The sequence below is a fragment of the Taudactylus pleione genome, unplaced genomic scaffold (assembly GCF_031769625.1).
Source record: "Taudactylus pleione unplaced genomic scaffold, aTauple2 ptg000136l, whole genome shotgun sequence".
Lineage (NCBI taxonomy): Eukaryota > Metazoa > Chordata > Amphibia > Anura > Myobatrachidae > Taudactylus > Taudactylus pleione.
In genome coordinates this window covers 7,864,540-7,889,102 of record NW_028284538.1, presented here as the reverse complement: position 1 = coordinate 7,889,102, position 24,563 = coordinate 7,864,540, and the positions used below count along the sequence as shown (strand labels likewise).

The 24,563-nt window shown below is 44.4% G+C and overlaps 1 protein-coding gene across 2 annotated transcripts in view; it reads right to left on the bottom strand.

Annotated features, from left to right (window-relative positions):
• The window catches only part of LOC148522958 (transmembrane protein 176B-like), a 42,031-nt gene that overhangs the window by 4,754 nt on the left and 12,714 nt on the right, over positions 1-24,563 (bottom strand). Inside the window, exons 1-4 of one of the 2 annotated variants that reach the window (XM_088473524.1) lie at positions 21,984-22,071; positions 15,018-15,243; positions 9,126-9,239; positions 8,251-8,307 (exon numbers count right to left, since the gene is read on the bottom strand). In XM_088473524.1, the coding sequence (XP_088329650.1) occupies positions 8,251-8,307; positions 9,126-9,239; positions 15,018-15,233 (387 nt within the window). In that variant the 5' untranslated portion in view covers positions 15,234-15,243; positions 21,984-22,071. Of the gene's footprint in view, positions 1-8,250; positions 8,308-9,125; positions 9,240-15,017; positions 15,244-21,983; positions 22,072-24,563 lie in introns of those variants that run through there. The other variant, XM_088473523.1, reaches the window with a different exon arrangement.

Here is a 24,563-nt window from a genome sequence, read left to right as displayed (position 1 = left end):
AGCCCTATGTCACTTGTGTATGCTGGGATGTATGAAAGTATGTTTGACAATTATGCCCACCCATGACCAACGCACGCCATAACAAAAAATATAATCTCTATGGTGCTTACCATTTAGATGCACTTATATATTATATTCCATAGACAAAAAACCTTACAGTTTCACATGTCCCATTAAGGCTGCTTAGACATGATCTGAAAATTCACAAAACCTTATGAATTTCTGCCACTCAAACTCCAAAAAGCAATGAAATTACGATCATTAAGGCCAACACCTTAATGGATGTGTTCCTTGCGTAATATAGATATGGTATGCCATGACACCATGTGGTTAACTGCAGATTCAGCACTCTCACAAAGTGAGATTGCTGTCACTCACAAAATGGTGGAGCTGCTAATTCACAGAATTGTGTGCTCATTGGAATACACACATGCAATCCATGCAACTGAGGTCTGAGCAGTTATCTGCACAAACATCTCATTCAGTGCCCACAATCTTCTCATTCAATCACCACAATAATCCCACTGGGTTCCAACAGCCTTCTAACTCAATACATCTATCTTATTATACACATTCAGCTTCCTAATTGCTAAAATCATCATCCTCCCTCTATGCATGTACACTAACTTCACCTCCATGCTGCTATAACTTCCCCAATCCCTACAGCTGTGTGTTCTCCTAACTGTGCTAGTCTGCATGCCCTCATCCACACAAATATCTTTCCCCATGTGCAGCGCCCTGTCTTCCTGAATCTGTGCCACTTTGTTTCCTTCCATCTGCACCACTGTCTTGCCCCCAGCCATGTCACTGTGTCTTCCCCTCATCTCTGCCACTCTTTCATCCTCCATCTTTAGTATTTCATTTTTTTTTTTTTACAAGACCCAGGATTGTCTGAAGAGGACAGATCCACGCATAGGAGGAGGTGAGTATGGATTTTTTATTACAGGTAATCCATAGGATTATCTACTGGAGAAGAGGACAGATTGGCTACAGGGATACTAGGTGAGTATGTGAGATAGTGTGTGCATGTGTGAGTACATGTATGTTTTAATAAAATGTTACTTTTCTACGATGCGAGTGTTCTGTGGTTTTTTAATATTGCTTTTGCTGTGGAACTACAGGTACCAGAAGGCCTGTAATGCCCCACATGCTGATACTTGTGGTTCTTCAAGTACCAGCATGCGGGGGAGGGTTGCTGGGAACTGTAGTTCCACAACAAAAGCCAGTATTTTAACTCTTTACTTGCACCACTTTACACAGTCAACCCGGCACCCACCGCTCCAGGTGTGCCGAGGATAGCCCCGGACTATCAGCCTGGGCCTCCCTGGATTGGGGGGGGTCCCGAGCTCCCCAGGGATCCCCGGCCTGGGCTGACTAGTGTCAGGGGTGATGCTTTGGCTGGGGGACCCGGTGAAAGGGCTCCCCTGGCTGTAGCATAACCCCCCACTAGAAAGAGTCCGGTGTTGGTTCTGGTAAATACATGGGGACCCTATGCATTTTTTCCCCCTGTATTTCCAGAACCAGGGTCGTCTCAGAGCCCAGTGCTGGTTGCGCTGAATACGGGGGACCCCCTATGTCATTTGACCCCCATATTTTGGCAACCAGGGCTGGTTCTGACTAGCCCGGTGCTGGTTGTGCTTCAAACGTCCTTTGACCCTGTATTTAGCACAACCAGTACTGGGTCTCCAAAGCACGGTGCTGGTTGTTTTCTGGGGGGCGGGGCCATGCCATTTTTTATAAAATTAAACACAGAAGCAGGTATCACGGATCTTCCAAATCTGACCCTGTATCTGTGTGCTGCTACCTCCCCCGGGTCCTAATGCCAGCACCACCACCGCCCACACCGCCACTGCTAAGGACCTCTACCGTCCCCATGTCCCGGCCACAGCTAACGCCCACTACAGCTAATGGCTACTTCTTTCCCCTGAGCCCACCACCGCTAAAGCCCGCAAACGACGGCCATCTTTGTGCACCCAAGTGAAGCCACAGTGATTACACCTGCTGGAGGCTCCTACTGAGGCTGCGCAACAAGTTGAAATTTTCTATCTATTCAATGGCGCATTCTTGAGGTAATAGTTTAAAAACTAACTGAAAATACAGTATTTGGAAACTAACAAATGCGCTAATTGACAGCCCTCTGTAATAGTATCCTAAAGGTACACCACTCATTCAACAAAACAATTTCTACCAACAAATGGATACTATATAACTGATGGCGTTAGTTATATAGTATCCATTTGTTGGTAAAAACTGTAACTGTCTGTCTAATTTACCTGAACCCCAAAAGCACGTACCCGGGAACAATAGCTACCTAATAAAACAAACCCCAAGTCTAAATTCACCCCCTACCCTGAGTTATGCCTTCCCCCAAATATCCCCCATAGAGAACAGCAGAAAAGTGGTCCTAATTGAGAATGTCAGAAAAAAGTGACAGTTGGAACTTTAGAATACTCCCAAATCCTCATTTTTTATGTTTTTGCCCTGAAAACTGGCATGCAGCACCGAGCGACTGTTCTGCCCATCCGTGCGGAACTTCAGATCGGGACCTCCAATAGCTTTTGAGGTGTAGCCCCTTAAACACCATTCCCCCCCCCCTCCGGAATTCTCTATGGGAGATTTACAGTTTTTTAGATGCAGCCTTAATATAAGGGCATGACTGTGCCCTTATAATAAATTTATAAGAATCTTATTCACAGGACATAGTTAATTTGCCGCTGAATGGGATGCCTGCGGTCGAAATCCCGGCGACGGAATCCCGAGCCGTGGCCAGAACACCAGCACCGGAATCCCGACATTAGTGGAGATGCCAACACTGGAATTTTGGAAATATAGTTTACACAATGTCCATGCACTTTTGATTACCCCCTACAGTGAGGGCAATACGTTCCGTTGTTTGCAAAAGCTGAGTGTGAGGAGCATGTGCAGAAGAGGAGGGGGAGGCTTCTGCCGACTCACGAGAAAGTGTTTGTTCCTAAACTGGAGGAGGAAGCTCATCAAGCCACGGTTTACACCCCATTTTCTTAGAGAACCCACAGACTAGATCGGATGTAGATATTTGCCCAGCTAAAGTGGTACGACACCAACCATGGCCACAAGATTGATACCCCTGATCTAGAGGATGGATGGACACAGAGAGTATTAAATTAGTCATTTTATAGGCTGATCTAATGATTCATGAGTGTGAATATCCCATGTACTGACAGGAGACGGCTCACTGTCCTTATGAGTAATTAAGGGACATTGGGCATGCGTCAGAGTTGTACGCATTCCAATGTTTATGGAGCAATTGTCAGTAAACCACGCATGTGTCTAAACTGCACAGCGCATTTGTCAGGGTACATTACCATAGTTGCTTGCAGGGACAATTTACTTGCAGTGTGATTGACAGTCATGGAGTGTATGGGGGACGTAACGGGGAGTGTCGGCAAAGAACGCAGGTGCATTGTGATTGTTTTAGGGAGCGTATCACACGCTGCGACTGTGAACCCATACACAAGAAATATGGCTCCAGCATGTCAGTTACCACGTACATTCTGCGAGACCATAGACTCACTCAGGTCCGCGATAATCAATTGATTTGCGATCGTAGCCGTGATGCTGCGACATTTTATGCAGATGCTTGGCTTTGCAGAGCCACCGTTGGGAGTCTCACTACATCTCCTGGTGGCTGCAATATTTGCATATCTTTGCAGTGCAGCCATTTACAAAGACGCAGCAGCGGCCGAAATAGCGTACAACTCTGAATCAAACCCGTTAAGGTCTGATACAGAGATGGACGGTATTGCACAGCCGCAGCTGAGTTTTTCCAAACAAATACATCACATTTGGAGAAAATTCGTAAAAGGGATGGACAGAAAACGGTTTCAAGTTTCATTGATCGATTGTAGCTATAATCCATCTTGCCACATTCCGCCCAGCTGCCGCCCACCTATGTACTGGTGTTCCTGCTGTTTTAGGGCAGGACGCAGCACACTTCTTTTTGTAAACAGAGACGCACTCTGCCTTTTTCCAGAGCTCCATCCCGATACGGACTTTTCCTCCTGACCCGGAGATCATGTACTGTCCGTGTCAGAGACCCTGAAGATCTCTCACTACATCATCATCTGCTCAACTGCAGCGTCAAGATTGAATACTAGGAGTTTAACAATCCTGCTGACCTTGACAGACTTCTATAAGATCCATTACCTGGACACCATCACCCTCATCGAGCCGTGCAGTCACTGGAGAGTATACAAGGTAATGTGACTCACCATAATCCTGCTCACTTTAATCATGGATTAAGGTGAGCAGGGGTTAATGCTTCAGGGAGTCATTGGACTGTGGGCCTGATTCAGAAGTGCTCGCTATTAATAAAAATCCGCCTCCAGGCCGCTCATATAGCTGTGGGTGACCACCCACAGCTTGTGCGGGCGGCCTGGCGATGGTCGCGATTATCGCGACCATCGGGCTTGCGGGTCTGAATCAGGCCCTGTGTTATATAAATAATAAGACATGGACTTTCAACCTATAGGCTAGACACGTATGATTAGCAATGGAGATATCACTTATTAAGGTTTTTCTTTGATAAATACAGCTATGTCTACATATACATCTTGCCATGGACTTTGGAATTTAGCCATACTGAAACTCTAATTCTGAGCATCTAGTATACTATGTGGTCAATTCGTGACCTTTACCCCTTTCCCACCAAAATGCCTTGTCCGACCCGGGTTTTTGAACATGGTTGTAACCGTGCCATAAACAGGTCAGACCCCTTTTAGGTTTAGGGCTCCCGGGGGGGCTTATGGTTAGGCACACCGCCGAGAGGGTTAGGTTTAGGCTAGGGGAAGGGGGGAGGGTTAGGGTTAAGCACCCCCGGAAGACTTAGATTTAGGCTGCGGGAAGGGGGGTGTTAGGTTTAGGCATTTAGAGGGGTGTTAGGGTTAGGCATCCCTAAAGGAGGGTTAGGGTAGGGAGTAGGGTTAGCGATACTTACCCAAATTAACTATCGGGATCTTCACCCCTGTCGGGCTTCCGCTGTCGGGATTACATACTGATTCCGTAACAAAGATATCAGCAAGTATTGTACTATGCTTTATGTTCCTTGTTGGATGTCATTTAGCATGTTAATAGGGATCTAGGTATAGGATTAGTGGAGTGTATATACCTAATGAGCCATTAATTGGTCAACAATATATTTGCTTCACTATTATATACAGTACAGTATAGATAAATAGTACCACCCCTGTTTAAAGTACATTAGCTAAGATAATTATGATCACAACAGCCAATCAGCTAAAGCCAGCTAAGAAAGGTCTTTGTATTAAACAAACCCAGACTTAGAAGGTTTTCTCTTAGAGGCAGTCTCCAAAGTGCCTGCACTAATATGCTTAGAATGTTGCCATACAATCATCTTCTCGGCCTGTCTGGAGCTACCAGAAATACTTGGACACCCTCTTTCTTGGCCTTCTTGAGTACTTGAGGCATCTTGTGGAAGGGGGGGGGGGGGGGGGTAAGATACCTACATTGATGCCTCCATGGGACCATCATTGCATCCACTTCTGTACTATGCTGCTTTGTGGTTCAGACAAGAGGCAATCATTTCATCCTCCGGTTTACTCCATCTTTCTATAAACCAGTTAAAGACCTCCAGATGGAGGCTCAACTCCATCAGATGATTGAAAACAGCGGCAGACTTCCAGCCAAACACACCAAACACCTATGTACCATGTATTAAGCTAATAGGTTGGGTTAATGGGAGATAGAAAATATAGGCTGAAGGTTGAAACTGGAGAGGCTAATTAGTAACGGCTGAACATGGAGAATGAGTATTTAGGTATCAGCAAAGTCACTAGAGCAGCAGTTGGAAATAGATACATAACAATGGAAAGGCTGCAACATGTTTACAAATGTTATTAGTCTGATTAGAAGTTTGAGAGCAGACAGGCAAAAGTAATGAGATCAGGACATGAACAATGAGAGTATGTCTTAACCTGTTTCAGCACGTGAAGCTGTAGATTTGAAAGTAGTATCAAAAGGTCAGAAATTAGGAGAAGCATATTCCCAAAATGATAAGTGATGTGTATTTAGGGAGGTAATAAGAAGTCCTTTGAAATATTTTAAACTCTTTATTGTAGTAAATATACTAGGATGCTAACAAAAAAATTACTGCAATAATAAAACCCATTGTAAAAATAGATAGATGGTTTTGTGTATGATACCAACAGAAAGGTCCCTTTAAAGTTTTACCAACTTATATATCCATTTATGAAGACTTTGGAGGGAGGACTATATAGCGCAAGAGGAAAATCTTGTGATCCCTATACAAATGTACAGTGGTTTGCAAAAGTATTTCAACCCTCTAAAATTCAAACAGATTTGTCTGTATTTCAAATGACACACAGACTGTTCCAAAGTGTATTTTTACTGCAAACCAGTAGTCCCAAACTGTTCAAACTCATATGTAAGCAACATTCTTCAGTTCATAAGTATTTAACCTCTGTGCTGTGGAAGCTCCAAGTTTACTCAGATGAAGGATATTGCCTTTCAATTAGCCTCTACCTATGTATCCTTAAAAAGGTCATCATTTATGGATAAAAAACTATGGGGATGATTCCGATTTTCATACTACTGCGACCGTGTTTGCATCTTTTGCTGTAGTGGCATTATGCTAATGCTAGTAAAAGCCCTTTCTCTTGTGTAAAAGTTGGCACCTAAATGCACAAGAACTGGGATATCCACTTATAGGGGTTGAATACTGTTCCAAGTCACAGTATATAAATATTGAGAGATGGATACAATTACATTATAAGTAACGAATTATAAGTAGAGCAGTGTCAGTTCAACATAATCTATTAAGAGCACGTTTATACCTTCTATGCATCTTTATCTGTAGCTTTTTAAATATTTTGCTTAAAATGTACAGATGTGTCCACATACATCTATCCTCCATGTGCTACAAGTTGCACCACACAACAGGAGCTCCGCGTGCCTCTGTAGCGCCGAGCACATTTCGTGCAACTTTTTACCTTCAAATGCGTCTTATTCACACAATGATGCGAATAGGTAGCACAAGCAGCTTCTGCTGATTAAAATGATATGCAGCACGCCCAGGGCCGGATTAAGGTCTGTGGGGGCCCCTGGGCAACAAACTTGTGGGGGCCCCTATATACACCACAGTTTCTCGTCACCCTAGGATTTTTTTCTTTCTATTCACCTTAATGCCCCACTTGCAATGCCCACTGTAGAAGTGCCCCTTATTCAATGTCCCCAGTAACGGTCCCCCCTGAGTCTGTGACTCTCATCGGCTGCTGTAACATACACACAGCTGTGTGTATGTCACTGTGTAGTGTGGCCGCGCTCACTGCGCGGTCTACACTACACTAGCGGAGGGGACACTAGCGGCGGGCGCAGATACTGCACCGCCGCTAGTGGGGGCCCCTCCATGTGTGGGGGCCCAGGGACGACCACTCCTGTCGCCCCCCCTTAATCCGACCCTGAGCACGCCTATGTTGTGTGTGCGACTGCGGGTGTATTTGCATGCTAAACGCTACACTACAGTGTTACAGCCACTGACATTATAACATAGCGTTTCACATGTAGATACACCCGCAGACCCACACACGAACATAGGCATGCTGCATACTATTTTACTCAGCAGTACCTGCTTGTGCTTGCTATTCACATCATTGTGAGAATGATACGCATTTGAAAATAAAAAGTTGCACAAAAAGACGCTGGCGAATCGGAGCAAGAAAAATAGAAACAATTAAATCTTGCCATCAGCTTATACATTTTTAGTTAGACAACCCCCACTTATCTTGCACTGAGTTTGGCTGGAACAACCAAAGTCATTTAACATCTACACTAGTTTACAGACAGAAGTGGCACATTCTATATATTTTTCAGTCATCTGCAAATGCCAGTCTAAAGGTGCAAACACACACAACGATTTTTTGAACGATTATCGTTAAACGATATCGTTTAACGATAATAGTTTGAAAAAATCGTTCACTTTCTGAGTCAAACGATGAACGATTATTGTTCATGCGCGTTCACGTTTGTAGTTCAGTCAGACTTGTCAACTCAACGATTTTCATGAAGTTAATATGCAAAAATCGTTTGTAGTTCATAAATGAACAACTTTAGTAAACGATTTTAGTTAATTTTTTCAAGGTAGAAAATAGTTTACTAAAATCGTTCATTAACTCAATTGTTGTGTGTGTATGCAGCTTAAGGCATAGAAAAGGACAGTGCAGACAAAACACTTACCCAGCATGGTTTGGGATATCTGTAAGACACCACACTCAGCGAGCCAAATAATATGAACTGTAAGAAAACAGACAATTGAAAACACATAATGTAATTTCCCAGTGCATCAGTCTTCATTCCCAGGACATGCACTAAACTTCAATGGTCAGGAGAAAAAGAAAAAAAAATTAGCAAAAATTCAGAAAGCCCCATTAATATAGATCATTGATATAATATACTCTACAGAATGTTCAGTGTACATTTTACTTTCATCGGGGGCCTATAGGGCCAATTCAAACCGAAGTGGAGTTTTTGGTCACGCAAATATAATGCTCCTGTCCAGGCCCAAAACTCCACTTATGAAGCCGAAAGCATCTCCCAAATCAAATAAAGTGCCCGCAATCGGTTGAGTGCATGGGAATCAACTTGTTATCCTGCCCTGCAAGTAACAGTGGGGTTTTTTTTCCGGTATTCTGCTAGTTTAGGCTGGCTATATTGCTGCAGCTCTGTATAGGAATACTGCAATCTACAGTATGTCTCCCCACATGAAGGCTTCATTTTGCGTTATGTTGTGAGCATTAGTTACGGCAGGCTGAATGCAGTTTTCCATTTATTTTTGCCCCATGCTATAGTGAGCTATTCTATACAACTGGCTGTTTCTAGTGAACTTGTCAAGTAACACTACTTTCTGTGTAAATAAATCATTGTGGAAAACTGGTTTAGCTGTCTTTCTGTATACACCGTTTACAAAGCAAATTGAGAACTGAAAATTATGAGATACACATACATCTGAAAGCTTAAGTCACACTCGCATACATAGACAACATAAAAGTGTTGGTCGTATGAAAGTTTAGCAAAAGGAGAAGGAGGAAAATTACTTTACAGACAATACTCACCAGAAATCCTACCCAGTAGTGGGTTCCACTGTAGAATAGGCTCAGACTTGGGTGTATAACAGAGAAAATAATGGCCAGCATGACACATATACAGCCCAAGCTGATCAAGGAGATCTACAGTAAGAGGAAAACAATTGTTTAATATTGAAATCAAGTTAAAGAGCATATAGTAAATTTACCACTGCAATGTTCCAGAAAGGACTCCAGAAATCAGACAAGCAGGTTAGAAAGCTCTTTTTTTCTTGAATGGTAGAAAAATCAATGGTATTATACCAAAGGTGAACTGTGCTCTGCCACATAGCCATTCCATTTGAAGATTAATGAATACTCATAAAAGAATTACAATAAGATATATATTTATGTAATGGGCCTATACAACTAGCCGCTATGGCAGCAATTCCCCATTCTGCCGACGTCGGGCTTAGGGGATCATATAAATTCAACGAGTTGGAAATCCTCTATTCACCAATCCAGACCATAAAATGGTAGAGATCGGAGAGTTTATTTCCCCTGATCCACCGACGGATTGCCGATCACCAATGTCCGCAGATCAGCTGTTTTGATCGCAGATTGCCAGAACCAGGAATCAGGACCGTAGCTGTATGGCCCACATAAGTACATTAAGAAAATTCTTGCCAAGAATGTGCCATGAGGCGTTCTGGAATTTCCACGTCCGTGACTGTATACATTTCCTGAATGCAGGATTTTATCCATCTAACAGTAGGTGCTTTTGAAGCCACTTTATCTTCTTACCCTTTATTGTATGTTTTATTTAGATGAAAACGTAACGGCTCTAACCAGATCTAATCAATTGAATTTTTCTCTAAAAGAGCCACCTTATCTTTAAGTAAGAAGTAGCTTATATGTCCATAGTGCCTGCAAATCTGAGAGCCTCCTTGATGATGTTACAGCCATTATGACTATAACCTTCATAAGGAAATATCTTAAAGAGACGCCTTGCAGAGGCCTAAACATTGATTCTATGAGAGGATATAATATTAAACTAGAGTCTCAGGGCACTAATTTGGACATTAAGGGGCAGTTAACGATGTCAAATTTAGAATTGATCTGCCTGATATAATGCCCAACGTATGTCAGGTGGAGGACTGTATCGTATCGTGTGAAAATATCAATGTAACAGAGACATTGGGAATCAATGCCCATCTCTGTTTGAATCCCCCCCCACCTTTATTGTCCAAATTACAGCCCTATGAGAACTGCTAGCTGCTAATGAGAATATCCGTCCAGACAGAAAAGAAAAATAGACCTTTCTTTTGGTCCACCTTAGCGCCCTGAGACTCTAGTTTAATATTATATTCTCTCACAGAATCAATGTTTGGGCCTTTGCAAGGCGTCTTTTTAAGGTATCTCCCTATGAAGGTTTTATTCCTGATGGCTGTTACATCAGCAAGGAGGCTCTCAGATTTGCAGGCACTATGGGCAGACAAGCTAGTTCTTCCTTAAAGCAGCTATCCCTCAGAGTACTGTGTATGAAGTGAATTTTACATTTTTATCAGGAACCCCCCCCCAGGACTATTAGAGGTTAATTTAGGTAAAAAACGGAAAAATAAGAAATTCCAAAGTGTGCTAATATAAAAAGTAGACAAGATAGATAAAATTTTTATCAGTACCCCCACCAGAGATATTAGAGGTTAATTTAGATGAAAAACAGGAAAAACTAGCAATTGCCACGATAGATAAAATTTTTTGGCAAATCTCGGAGTAATTAGCAATTCCCCCCCCCCCCCCCCAAAAAAAAAAAAAAAAACCCACAGCTCTGAAATTTTATTCATTTCTACTGAAATACAATCCAAAAAATAGACTTTTCTTACAATCACAATTAACTTTGGGCTTAAATTTCAGTCATAAAGGAATTGAGGTAGGGAAATAGTGATTAACAGTGAAAACTGGCATACGCCATGATACAACAATGGCCGCCATCTTCATAGGAAGGTAAATAAAAATAAAAGTAATGGTGGTTTCTAACTACTTACTTACTTACAAGGGTCATCACACACAAAAAAATAACAAATGAAAAATGGTCAAGAAACCAATTAATTTAATTCTGGACCATTTGATATGGATTGACCGAGATGTGTGTGGCTGGGCATTGCCTTGGCGACATGTTGCATTGAATCAGCGCCTAAATGTACTTGCTGTCCATCCTTTATCAAAGGCCATCTTGATAGTAGTCCAGTATTGTAGTTATTGATGAATTGCTTGGTCCTACGTTTCCTTCAGTGCACCACCTCTCCTGAATACATTTCAGATCTTTTCATTGCTTTGAATGGGTATTGGTGGAAACACATAACCCAGATTGAATTTTCTATCTTTTGTCTCTGGTCTGTACGGACTCGCCTGGCACCTATTGCGACTCAATTTGGCCTTGACATTGCTTGTCCCTTTTATATGGACTGCTAACAGCCCTGACAGATTGCCTTGTGCCCATAACAGTAAAGATGTATGTATTCATACAGAACCCTTGTGTCACCTTGATGGCTAATATAGGACACAATATCAGTTGTATGAATGAAATGAGGCATCATCAAGAAGGTATTCGTGAAAGTTTAAAAAGGCATTATACACAGCTTATATTCTTTCCCCTGACCTTGTGATATATATGTGTCCTATCATTGCATACTCCTATCTATGGTCATTATGATGCATTTGTGATCTGCAATAATTGCAACTTATCAATCATTTGTTTGTTTACAGACCACCACTGTATGCCTTTCTTTTTGATAAATGCAAAAATCCAGTTTGATATTCAGTATCCTTGTTTCAATTTGTTAGAAAGCATTACAGATTTCTCTTATGCAGTTTGGCCCATGGAACGACTTCTACAGTGGTCACCGTAAGGTCCATGTCTCTGAGGCACAGTCCTGCTGTTGCCTGAGGGCTCCCGAGTGTAAATACTTCCTGCCTAAATGTCAGCTCTCTTTCTAGAATTAGAAATATCGTTCCATGAACGGTATTTTAAAAAATCTCTAGGAAATTTTACTTTTCAGTTGGACATAGGTGACAGAAATCATCCTGTAACCTGAGCGGACGACACCTCTAAACTTGTCATTACCAGAACACAGGAATATTCCACCCTTTCTTAACTTAGCCATGATCACAATTAGTACATTTGCAAAGGTCCTCGTAAGTTCAAAAGAGACATATTGTATGTATTGAAAATGTGGAGTGAATATCCGTAATCTTAATTAAATATTTGACACCTGGTTGAGTGGTTTAATTTATAAGATCCAATCAGTTTGGGAACTTCCTACCCCCATTACATTCACAATGGTCCTTACCAACATATTACAATTTCGGGGTGTTTGATATGTACGTTGAGCTTCCTTCAACACAGACCTATTTTTTTTAATTATTTTTTAACATGAAAAATCCTTTGAAATAAAACCTTGTTCCTCTTTGTGTTGTTGATACTTTGCAGATTCATTAATTTTGCAATAGCACCTTCATGGCTGCTACTCCAGGGGCTAAATTTACTAAGGTTCGATACGGGATTCGATTATGTGAATCTATAAAATCAACAGAAACCAAATTTAAATCGAACTGCAAAATCCCTTAACAAATCACTACTTTACTGTACTAATATTTGATTTTGCATTTAATTTTCAAATCAAATTCGATTTGGTTCGATTTTGCATACTCATGTGCAAATCGAACACCAAGGGGTCTATTTACTAAGCAGTGTTAGGAGACAGAGTGAAAAGTGATAAGGTGCCAGATAATCAGCTCCCAGCTGTCATTTTTCAAACACAGCCTGTGAGATGGTAGTTAGGAGCTGATTGGCTGGCACCTTATCACTTTTCACTCTGTCTCCTAACACTGCTTAGTAATTAGACCGCCAAATCTCACTCAAAACCGAACCTCATATCCCCAAAGTAATAGACCTGCTTCATGCTTTAGTTTTCAGCATTAGCAGGTCCAATTGACACAGAAGCATGCACAGATCAGCGAGATTTGTGCATGTATCTGTGTATAACTAAATTGGAAAGAGTTAAACCCCCCCAAAAAAAATTTGACATGGGGCCCCTTCCTGCTAAAAGTGCAGCCAGCCCCGGACTTTTCAGAGCCAGTCCTGGTTGTAAAAATACAGGGTACAAAAGATGTAGGGGTCCCCTATATTTAGCACAACCAGCACTGGGCTAAGCGTTACCTTTAGTAACAACAATTTTATGCCTCTGTACTAATAGGAAAACCTAATTACCAATCATTTAGGACTCTTGCTGGGGTTTCCGGTCCAAATATAAAGAAGTTTGATGTTGAGGATCAGAGGCGTAACTAGGGGGGGTCTGGCAGGGTGCCGCCGGCCACGGCCCACCCTAGTTAGCCACCAGTGTAGCGCCGACCGCTACACATTTACACAGGACCGGCGCTAGGCTTCCAGCGTCGGTCCTGTGCTGCACAGCTGAGCCCATTCCCAACCCCCTGAAGGCTTGCCCAATAGCGATAGGAGGCGGGCTCAGGCTGTGCATAACACACGCATCGCCGCCAGCGCGGGCGGCGATGCGTGTGTTAAACAGCAGCCAATGAGAGTCAGATACTCTCATTGACTGCTGCAGCACCCACTGCAAGAGCCGGGTTTCCATCCGGCTCCTGCAGTGGGTAATGGGACAGACGTCATGACATCATGACGTCTCTCCCATAATGCTGAGCGTGCCAGCCCGTGGGGACTGGCGGGCGGCGGGAGCGGTGTCGCAGACCGGAGCAGCAGCAGCGTGGATTCAGGTAAGTATATTTTTATATATATTTTATTTAAACCTGTATGCACTACTGGGGGCACAACGGGGGAGAGGGGTGGCTACTACTGGGGAGACCTCTACTGGGGGCGGGGGCACAACGGGAGAGGGGTGGCTACTACTGGGGGCACCATTATTGGGAGGACCTCTACTGGGAGGGGGAACCTCTACTGGGGACCACTTGGGGGGGGGGGGGGTTAACTACCATTGGGGGCATTATAAAAGGGGCCTACTACTAGAGGCACTGCACTGGGGGGACCACTACTGGGGGCAATAATAGGAAGGGCCACTACAGGGGGCACTGGATAGGGGGGGGATCACTACTGGGTGCCTGCATAAAGGGGACTACTACTGGGAAAACTGCATGGGGGGGGGGGGGGACTGCTGCTGGGGGCACTATATAAAGGGCACTGCATAAGGGGATGCTGCTACTGGGCACACTGCATTGTGGGGGCTGCTACTGGGGGCACTGCATAAGGGGGAACACTACATGGGGCACTGCATTTGGGGGGGCCACTACTGGGGGTACTGAGTAAGGGGAACTAATTGGGGGCTGTATAAGGGGGACCACTACTGGGGATACTGTATAAGGGGCACTACTATGGGCCTGCATAAGAGGGACCACAACTGCATACTGGGGGTACTGTATAAGGGGTTAAGGTGCATATGGATAGGAATGCTCAGCGTGAAAATTAAGGGGTGTGTCATGTTGACACGCCCCATTTTTAAGTGACCACGCCCATTTTGCTGCCGCCCGTACCTTTGGCACGCGCACATCGGGGGGGGGGCTCCCTTTTCAAATTTGCCCTGGGCTCCAAATACCCTAGTTACGCCACTGTTGAGGATGTCTCATCCAATAAGCATAGTCCATGTCACAGCTTTTGCATTCTACTACCATGATGTAAGAAATAGGAGCATTCAAGACTTTCCACTCTGTCAATATAAAACAGTGTAGGAATCTACTGACAAACCAATCTCGGAGAACTCCCGTCCTGCGGTACAGGACTTCTTAAAGGATATCTGAACATTCACATTAACAGCGTGCCCACAGAGGTTTAGCTTCTAATATCACCCCATATGACATTTTAATTACACGTTTCAAAATCGGAAAGCACAAGACCTCTAATTTAGGACACCTTACCCCGAGCCCGAGAGTAAGTCCATTAGCAGTCGCTCTGGTCGGTTTTGTCTCTGTAGGAGATTTTGAAGACTTTGTCTTGGTCTGGAGTGTCTTGATGGTGTCCAGCAGACAGTCCAAGACAGATCGCTGATTAATGTTGATGTTAATCACGGTCCCATCCGGAGTCTCACAGGACACTTTCCCATTTTCAGTATTTATTGTGCTGATTGGCACCATTTTCAATCAACTAAATATAAAGAAAAAGCAAACAGAGTTGAGAGTAAAGTTATGTTAATAAGTCATCTAAACAATATATTGCAAGAATGTAACCTACACCAACACATTACATGTTCTTTAAAACACACACGTGCCAGTCCTCAATCGCTTCTGACATGACTGGCCTATGTTAACTCGGAAAGTGGCCATCTGCAGCTATCGAACTGAATTTAATATGATTACCATTGGGGATTGAAGTACTTTTTGGACAATTTACACAGCGTTAGTCTAAGTGACAAAAGACGTCAAAGTGTGTTGCAGCTGCTGTAAAGTGTGGCAGTTCAGAAGTGGGAGTTTATTTTTACTTAGTATAAATCAGTTTGGAAAGTGGATTGGACATCTAAGGAAGGGTTGGGTACAGGTTCCCGTCAGTCAGAATACAGACAGCATCATCCCAACAGTCAGAATCCTGACAAAATTAGGTAAGTATAGTAACCCCATTCCCCTAGCCCTCCCCTCCCGCAGCCTAACCCTAAACTTTCCCTACCAAGCAGCCTAACCCTAACACTTCCCATTGGAATGTCAGCAAACGGGATTCTGGAGCCGGGATTCCGACTGCTGTCGGTATCTCGGCGCCAGTATTCTGACCGCCGGGATCCCGACTGCCAGGGTGCAGACTACATCCTCTTTGGCTGGTTTAAACCACCTTGTTTGTTTAAACTCGTACCTAAGTGAGAAAAATCTTCGACCCACAGTGCTCCCTTCACCTCAGCAGACCTCAGAAACTGAGTCGGGTCCACAGTTTGGATTCTGGAGGAGATTGCAATTGGGAGACAGAGGGACTGACAGAGCTTCATGGTCTGCGTAAGGTGTGTGGCAGAGAGATAGACAGCGTTGGAGTTAAGCTGAGGGGATATTTACAATACCAGATGACTGCTTGCTGGTTCAGTGCCCATATTTATAACTATTAGATAGCTGCTACAGATACTCAACTGAGCAAAGTCTTCTCATTGTCCTGAACTTCATCTCCCATGTTAAGAAACTCAGTAATAGCTCCCAGCCCAACTAAAGCTAGGTCCTAAGCTGACAGATATATTGGCCGATCAATTGATAAGCCAATATATCTGGTGCCCATTGGCCAGTGTGTACCAGCGATATGCCTGTGAACGATGTTGTTCACAGACATCACATTGGCTGTGCTGCACAGCGGATGGACACATATCTGCAGACATATCTGCCCCTCTGCAGACCGCCCGTACACATGCAACAGCAGCCATCGGGAAGGGGGTGGACCCGACCCCCTGCCAGCGGGACCAGCGGCTGCCTGGAAGATGATGGTCGTTCAGTGTTTATGAACGACCATCATCTACAGATATATCTGCAGATCACTCAATCTGCAGAAATGTCTGCTAGGTGTGTAGCCACCTTTATTTCAGTTGCAACTGACCGCTAGCTAAACAATTAGAATTCATTGCAAAAAGTGAGAGAGGGACAACTGTGCACCACCGAGGTTGACCTAGTGTTAAACCCTTAGAGACTTATAATAGAAAAACGGTTTTATAGTGCAGTATAAACTTTAGATAGTGAAGTCCATACTAGTTATATTTGTTATAGTAATGAATAGTGTCAGAATTGGTGTATGATCTTAATGTAATTTCATATTAGTGCCTATTGTACACGTGTGAGCTATGCAGATGGTTAGCTTAAACTATGAATTATTGATTCAATATCAATTGCTTAGTGTAAAACTACTTAATGCATTGTTTGTGTAATAGCTGTCCTTGAAACGTGCTCAAGAAACCCATTCCTGAAAAATAAAAAACATAGGGCCTGATTCAGACCCACTCGCGAGCGGCTGTCCGCTCGCAAGTGGGTCGATGTTATGGACTGAGCATGCGCACGACGGAGGGAGCTCAGTCGTGCGCATGCGCCAGACGCGACGAGCGAAGGAAAGTTGATTGACAGCACGCCCCCTTTGGTGGGCGTGCCTCCCTGACGGGGGCGTTCCTAAGGGAACGCCTCCCGTCAGAAGCCGGCCCACTGACATCACTAGTGATGTCAGTGGGAGTGATTTTGGCTCTGATAGAGCCAAAATCACTCCGGAGCTTGCGGTTGAAAACCTCAACCGCAGGCTCCGGCTCGCAAATTCGATGGTCGCGATGGTCTCGACCATCGCGACCATCACAATGCAAGCTCGTATAGCCTGTGGGTGGTGACCCACAGCTATACGAGCGTCCAGGAGGACGCTCCATGAAAATGGAGCCCGGCCCTCATTCAGAGCGTGCGCTCTGCTCAGAGCGTACGGCTCTGAATGAGGGCCATAATTTTGTGTTCTAGGTCACCGTGCCAGCCATAACTGGTTAAGTTGGGCACGCAGCTTGCCTCTCTGAAAAAGTATAAAGGGAAAGGAGGTGACCACGCTATCTGCTGTGAAGGGTTGAACACTGGACCTTGAAGTACACCTGCTGCCTTTATTTGTTTACATTGTCTGCGCCCATAACCCCATTCCATTGATCATGAAAAGGACCCCACTGTTTGCTAACATGCATGCAAACAGTGGCGTAAATACCGTGGATGCAAGAGATGTGGCTGCTATGATGCCTGAGCTGCCTCTGTGGCCCTCCGCTTCCCCTGCACCCAGTCATGCACACAAGGTGGGCCGGTCCAGTCAGAGCTGTCAAGGGGGGCACAGGTGTCAACGATATTGATTTGGTGCCAGCTGTGGCTGATTACAACTGGCAGGCAGTCACGGAGAGACAGCGCAGCTGGTCGCAAGGGAATCAGTGCTCGTGGACCGGCAGCCAATCAGCAGTGGTGGCTCCTTATTGGCACGTGACTTGCGCCAGATTCAAATAGTGCAGGCGCTGTCTGCCACGGTGCCCGCTGTAATTAGCTGGTGGCGCTGACTGCAGATAGCACACAGGGGGAGGCGAGAGGGGTACTACTGTGTTGCATAAAATAAAAGGGCTCTATGTGGGGACAAATGTGGTTTTTTTTTTACCTCTGGGGGATCCTTTTAAGATCTTGCTAAACGGCTCACAGATTTAGATACGCCCCCTTGCACGCAAACACAGAGGCTCTGGGTTTAATATGAACTTGCATGAGTCAAGTTAGCTCAGACTGAATACTTTTGTAGCATTCTCAGGTTTTTGGCAGACTGCCAATTTCCACTGGAGCCAACCCTGAAACCTGTGTAATTTAAGAGTGTCCCCATTTTTAGGGATTGTGTGGCCCTTTTAGGTACACTTGCACACAGTATTTGAAGGAACTCAGCAGGGAGGTTGTTTCAAACATCTTGGAGAACTAATCTCCACCTCTAGGAATCTCCACCATGCTTCACTGTTGGCTGCAGACACTCATTATTGTACTGCTCTCTAGCCCTTTGGTGAACAAACTGCCTTCAGACAAATATTTAAAATTTTGACTCATCAGTCCAGAGCACCTGCTGCCATTTTTCTGCCCCCCAGTTCCTATGTTTTCGTGCATAGTGGAGTCGCTTGGCCTTGTTTCCATGTCGAAGTATGGCTTTTTGGCTGCAATTCTTCTATGAAGACCACTTCTGGCCAAACTTCTCTGAACAGTAGATAGGGGTACCTGGGTCCCACTGGTTTGTGCCAGATCTGGCACATCTTGAAACCCCTGTCTGCTTTGAAAATCGGAGAGACCTTGCTGATGCAGTATAACTACCTTGTGTCTGTGCTCAATCTTGCCATGGTGTATGAAACGGGATGCAGTCATGAAGCCAATGGTCGAAATGCCGACTGCTGGGCTCCCGACAGTCTAATCCCAGCACGGGTCTAATGATGGGCATCGAAATCCCGACGCCTATAATTATCCCTACACCGGGAGTCTGACACCCTGTATACCGAACGAAGGTAAGCCGGGTGGCAGCCACAGACGGCCGCGCGCGCGGGAGGGCTTAAGGTAAGGCACCCCCCCGGGAAGGTTAGGTTTAGGCTGCAGGGAAGGGGGGTTAGGGTTAGGCACTTGGGGGGGAGGTTAGGGTTAGTCACCTCTAGGGAGGGTTAGAATTATGGGGGGTAGGGTTAGTAATAGTAAAAATACTTACCTGTCGGGATCTTCTCCTGTCGGTCTTCCGGCGTCGGGATTTGTTACTGATCCTTATGAAACTGTCTTCCACAACCTCACCTTTGTAGCATAGTTTGGCTGTTCCTCATCCAGTTTTGAGACCCCTACACAGCTGTTTCTGTTTCAGTTAATGACATACATGCCTACCCTCCCGGGAGGCTCCCGATTTTTCGGGTAATCCCCCGCACCCCCGGAAGGGTAGGCATTTCTCCCGCATTCTGCCCACTTCCTAGTGAAGTGGGCAGAATGAGAATACCCGCGGCGATCGCGGGTCTCCGTGAAGGGGGTGGGGCTTAAGATGTGATTCTGCATGAATCACAGCATTTGGCCCCGCCCCCTATGTAAATTTTACCCAACTGCAGCAGTTTTGCCACGAGGGGGCGGGGCTTATTGACCAATTCGTTAGGCCCCGCCCCCATCGGCCCCCTGCTGCTTCTCTTACCCGGGCTTCTCCCGGGAAGAGATTCTGAAAGGTAGGTAAGTATGGTTAATGACTGTTTCAAACTACATATGAAAATGATGGTCATTATCACCTGTTTAGTTAATCATACACCTGACTATAATCCTACAAAATCCCTGACTATGTACAAGTGTACCCAGACTAATTCATGCAGTTTTGAAGGCAAAGGGTGGTCACATCAAATATTAATTTGATTTAATTTCTCTTCTGTTCATTCACTCTGCATTTGTTAATTTAGATAGATAGATATCTAAAAAAAAAAACCACACCTTAGAAAAAGGAGTCCCACCATACAGTGATCCCCCTAGTTAATCCAGCCCAGGGCTCATAGGGCTCTTTTCGCACACAATGGTTTTGTATAGACAGAATAAAAGCATCAGGTTTATTTCCATAGTGTGTTTTGTAGTCAAACGGAGAAATACATGCCTGCTTTCAGACGGCACGGTCGCCAAGTTACAGCCACTGACAAGGACGGCTGTCGTGCCATTTTCTTTTTTTCTGTCCGGACAAAACCGCTGTGTCTGCAATGCTCTATGGCTGTCATCTAGCAGTTCAACACTGCAAAATCTAGACAATATTTTTTTCCTAATCAGTAAAATTATGAGTAAAATATGCATAATATTCCAGCTACAAATAGCAAACAGTGACACCTACACACCTTATATTTTTACTGCTTAGCTTCAAAACCCTGATTATTTTTCCTTTCCACTGATAACTTAGTAAACCCTCTTTGAGAAGCCAGACATTATTACTTCCACAAAAATCGGAAAAGATACTAAATATACAGAACAGGCTAGTTCCATGCTAAATATATAGAAAAGGCTTGACTACAGCAAAAACACGCACAGAAAAACTGAATCCACACTAAATAGTGCAAATAGGGGCATATGTATCACAGCTTGATGGGAGATAAAATTGTGAAATATATATCACCAGCCAATCAGCTTCAAACTATAATTTCTTAAACACAGCCTGCAAAATTAAACTGATTGGTTGGAGATATTTATCTCACATCAAGCTTTGATACATATGCCCCGTTAAGGTGTAAATGTGGGAGTGGATTAGTATGTGCTTGTGTGATTTAGTGTGGATCTGGGGAGTTTTGGGTGGTTTTGAGTGACTTTAGCGTGGGTGCGTTCCTTTCCATGTACTTAGCACTGACCCAACTTTTATGTGGACTTCGTATGGAGGAGAATTTTCTTGGCGGATTCAGTTTTTGCTGTTCTGAAGGGAAGGCTTATAAAAAGAGCAAGATTCACTCTTGGAAGTTCCATCAGGTTAGATATTAACCCATATAAATGGGCTTGAAATGTATGACAAATATGGCATAGAAGAGGAATGCGATAAACACTTCTAGCTGGGCAGTCAACAACTAACAGCTCCATAGGGTCCGCATCCTGTATCCCATGATAACCAGACCCCCTCTCCAGGAGAGAGAGCACAACTGGGCCTGAGAAGCTACGTTTGGTAACATTGCACAAACAGAATACAGCCAGGAACTCTGGTATGCAAACAAGCATCCAGCTAGGCATTCTATAACCCATACTGTAAAATTATTGTGATCATTCATTTACAAAGAGAGGCAAGCCAAGAAAGAAAAAAAAAAGAAGGACAACGCAGTAATAAACCAAAGATGCACAGTCATCCGGGAGATTTTTCAGCAGAACAGTGCGTCATAACAGAAAGCTTTTACAAACTACATAGAATTCATTATAAAGACTGAAAAACCCACATTGTTGGCTTTTCTGCTGTTGCTGGCATAAAAAAAAAAAAAAAAAAAAAAGAAGTACATATCTGGAAATCTGTATACAGATCAGGGTTCCTCCACATTCTGCACTGGCATTTTAAGCAGTCCTCTCTCCTTGCCACCTCCCCACCCCTTAACCAGATATGTAAGCAGACCAACGATGCATGGAGGGATAACTGGACAATTGAAACATTATTAAAGTGACAGGAAAAGGTACAGAATGTACCCAAATACTAATCCTACCAATCATCACGCATAATGCAAAATTTCCCACTTTATATTAACTTGGAGGAATGTTAGGAGGGGGAGGGGGACATTATTAAATAAACAACTTAAAAAAAAACCAGTTGCATTTAAAAGAGACTATTTATTATATTTGTAGTAAAACAACAGCTGGAGGGCTGCTTAGTGCCCACCCCTGCTTCTAGATCTAGACCACAGCCTCAGTGTAAAATGCAGTGGGTATACTACTCACTTTTAGTCCAGCAGACACGCAGTCACCGTTCCTGGAGCTCTGTATGTATTGTAAACATTACAGAGGAAGTGCATACGGTGGAAGGATATTGGAGTAGTGAGCATCCTGAGCTGGAGGGACTATTTTTTTCTCAGATGCTTAGATTACTTTCTATTGTTCATATACAATAGAGCAGTTTAGTAGTTTACTTAAGGTAATTTCATTGTTAAGGATTTAGGGAGCGCATTTGCTAGGTCTATTTTTAGGTGAAACAAGCTCAGACAAGTTACACACATTTGTTATCTAGAAATGAATAGGGAAAAACTCGTACAGCCTACATTTCCATGTTTTATATTGCTGAACTTTTAAAGAGTACAGTATTTAGTTATTATGTTGTTATTCAGAATGTTGACGTGGTCGAAATGTTGACAGTGATCATGTCGGTATGAACAAAATGCATACTTACCTACCCTCCCTATTTGGTCGGAAGCCTCCCGAAAATCGGGTGCCGCTCCCAACCTCCCGGGAAGGCAGGCAAGTCTCCCGGCTGCAGCAGACCCCTCCTGGCCCACCCCGATTGTTTGTAAAACCCCCGGCAGCGAAGGGGGGGCGGTGACGCGATTAGCGTCATTTTGGCACCGCCCCCTGCTTCACACTGCCTGTAATATCGGCAGTGTGAAGCAGGGGCGGGGCCAAAATGACGCGCTCGCGTGGCTCCGCCCCCCCCACTCCGCCCACAAAATGTGTCATCTGGCCGCCCCCGACCCACTTTGCTGGCCACGCCCCCCCAGTAATGCCGATCTGGCTGCTCCCTCCCGGAAGGGGCAGCCAGATAGTCGGCACGTATGACAAAATGTTAACATGGCCAACATGCCGACATGATGTGATTTTGACAGTACAGATTCAAAAGTAGGCAAGTATGGTATAGGGTTAGGGTAAGTGTACTAGCCAACATTTTATATCTCCTCTCCAGGACGCTATGGGGCATATTCAATTAGCCGCGAAAAATCCCATACTTTTCGCATGGTGGACTTTTCGCCGACCGCTGGTTTTCAATGCGAAAAAGTATAGCGCGTGTCCCCGCTTATCCCTGTATTCAATTAGAAATCGGCGAAAACAGGACCTGGCGAAACTGCAATATGCGAAAAGTGCTGTCAGATTTGGGGAAATCAGCCTGATACCCCCCAAAAGATGCACTGACATTGGGGTTCATTCTAGTTACCCTCGAAAAGGCCTGCTGAAGGTATTTTTGGCACAAAATAAGTAGTCCCAGCAAATTTGGGGTACCTGAAAATGGGTGCTAGCATAATTTTACGTTGCTAAAGTGTAGTTTTAAAAATTGATAAAAATCCACCTGCCGCAAGCACCTGCAAACTTAAAAACACCTGAGGGATACTTGGGGACCCCCCTGTAGTCTATTTCACTAGTTTTTAAGTTTGTCCTCCAACTTTTAACTTTTTCACCCCCAAAACTAAAGCACTTTTTTGGGTTGATCTAAAGACATTTTTAAACTTTTTTTTTTTTTACACAGTTTACCTTTGGGTGACTGTCCCATTGGTGCAGGGGGGTTCTCTACACTCTGCCGCTACTGTTCCAGCACTGGGATCCCATACCGCCGTATACCGCCCCACTTCGACCACTGCTTTTACAATCAAAATAGGTACATGTTGCTATGATCATAATGAGGAACGTTTTCTTCCTGTCTCGCTGTATTTTATGGCTCTTATGCATCATAATTACCTACACTTATGGAGCAGCTGGGAGACTCCCAGATTTTTGGGGAGTTCCCCAGATTCTTGGAAGGTCAGGTGGCCCTCTCAAACACTTCCTATTGATATGGGCAGGACAAGGAGCATAATGCTGCGATTCGCCGGTCTATGAGGAGGGGGCGTGGCCAATATAATGCTAATTTTGTGAGAATTGCATAATTTTAGCCCTGCATCCTCCTCTTAGATGCACAATTTGTTATGACATAAGGGGGCGAATCTAGTGACAAGTGGCACCTGGCTCTGCCCTCATTAGCGATTAACTGCTTGTCCCAGAAAGAAAAGAAATATTGACAAGTATGTCATGCATACCTCCAAACAGTTCTTTCTTTGTACAATTTAAAATTTTTCTAACTACAGATGTGTCCTCATACACCATACCTCCCAACTGTCCAGCATCCAGTCCCGTTTTTCTGGGACTGTCCCGTTGTCCCACCCGCGGGCTGCAGTGTCCCGTGGTGGGGGGGAAGTAGGGTAGAGCAGTGGGTGTGCAGGAGGAGAATAGAGGCTGTACGCATGCGCACGGCATCTGTTCACTCGTGTAGGGTGAGCCTGGGGGTTGCCAAGCATCTCAGAGTGCTGGGCACGCCCCCATAGTGATGAAAATTGGGGAAGCTGCGAGTCTCCGCCTCGTTTTCCATAGGCCGTACTCCTTTTCAGATACCACGCCCCCTTTTCAGGCGCGTGCCTCCGGCGCCTGAGCTGTCCCTCCCCAGGATGTCTAAATGTTGGGAGGCATGATACACCAATCCCTTTGCACCATATGGCGCGGAGAAGCTTGGCACATTTCCCCTGCTGCATACTTTTTCCTCAATTTTTCTGCTACTTTTTTCCC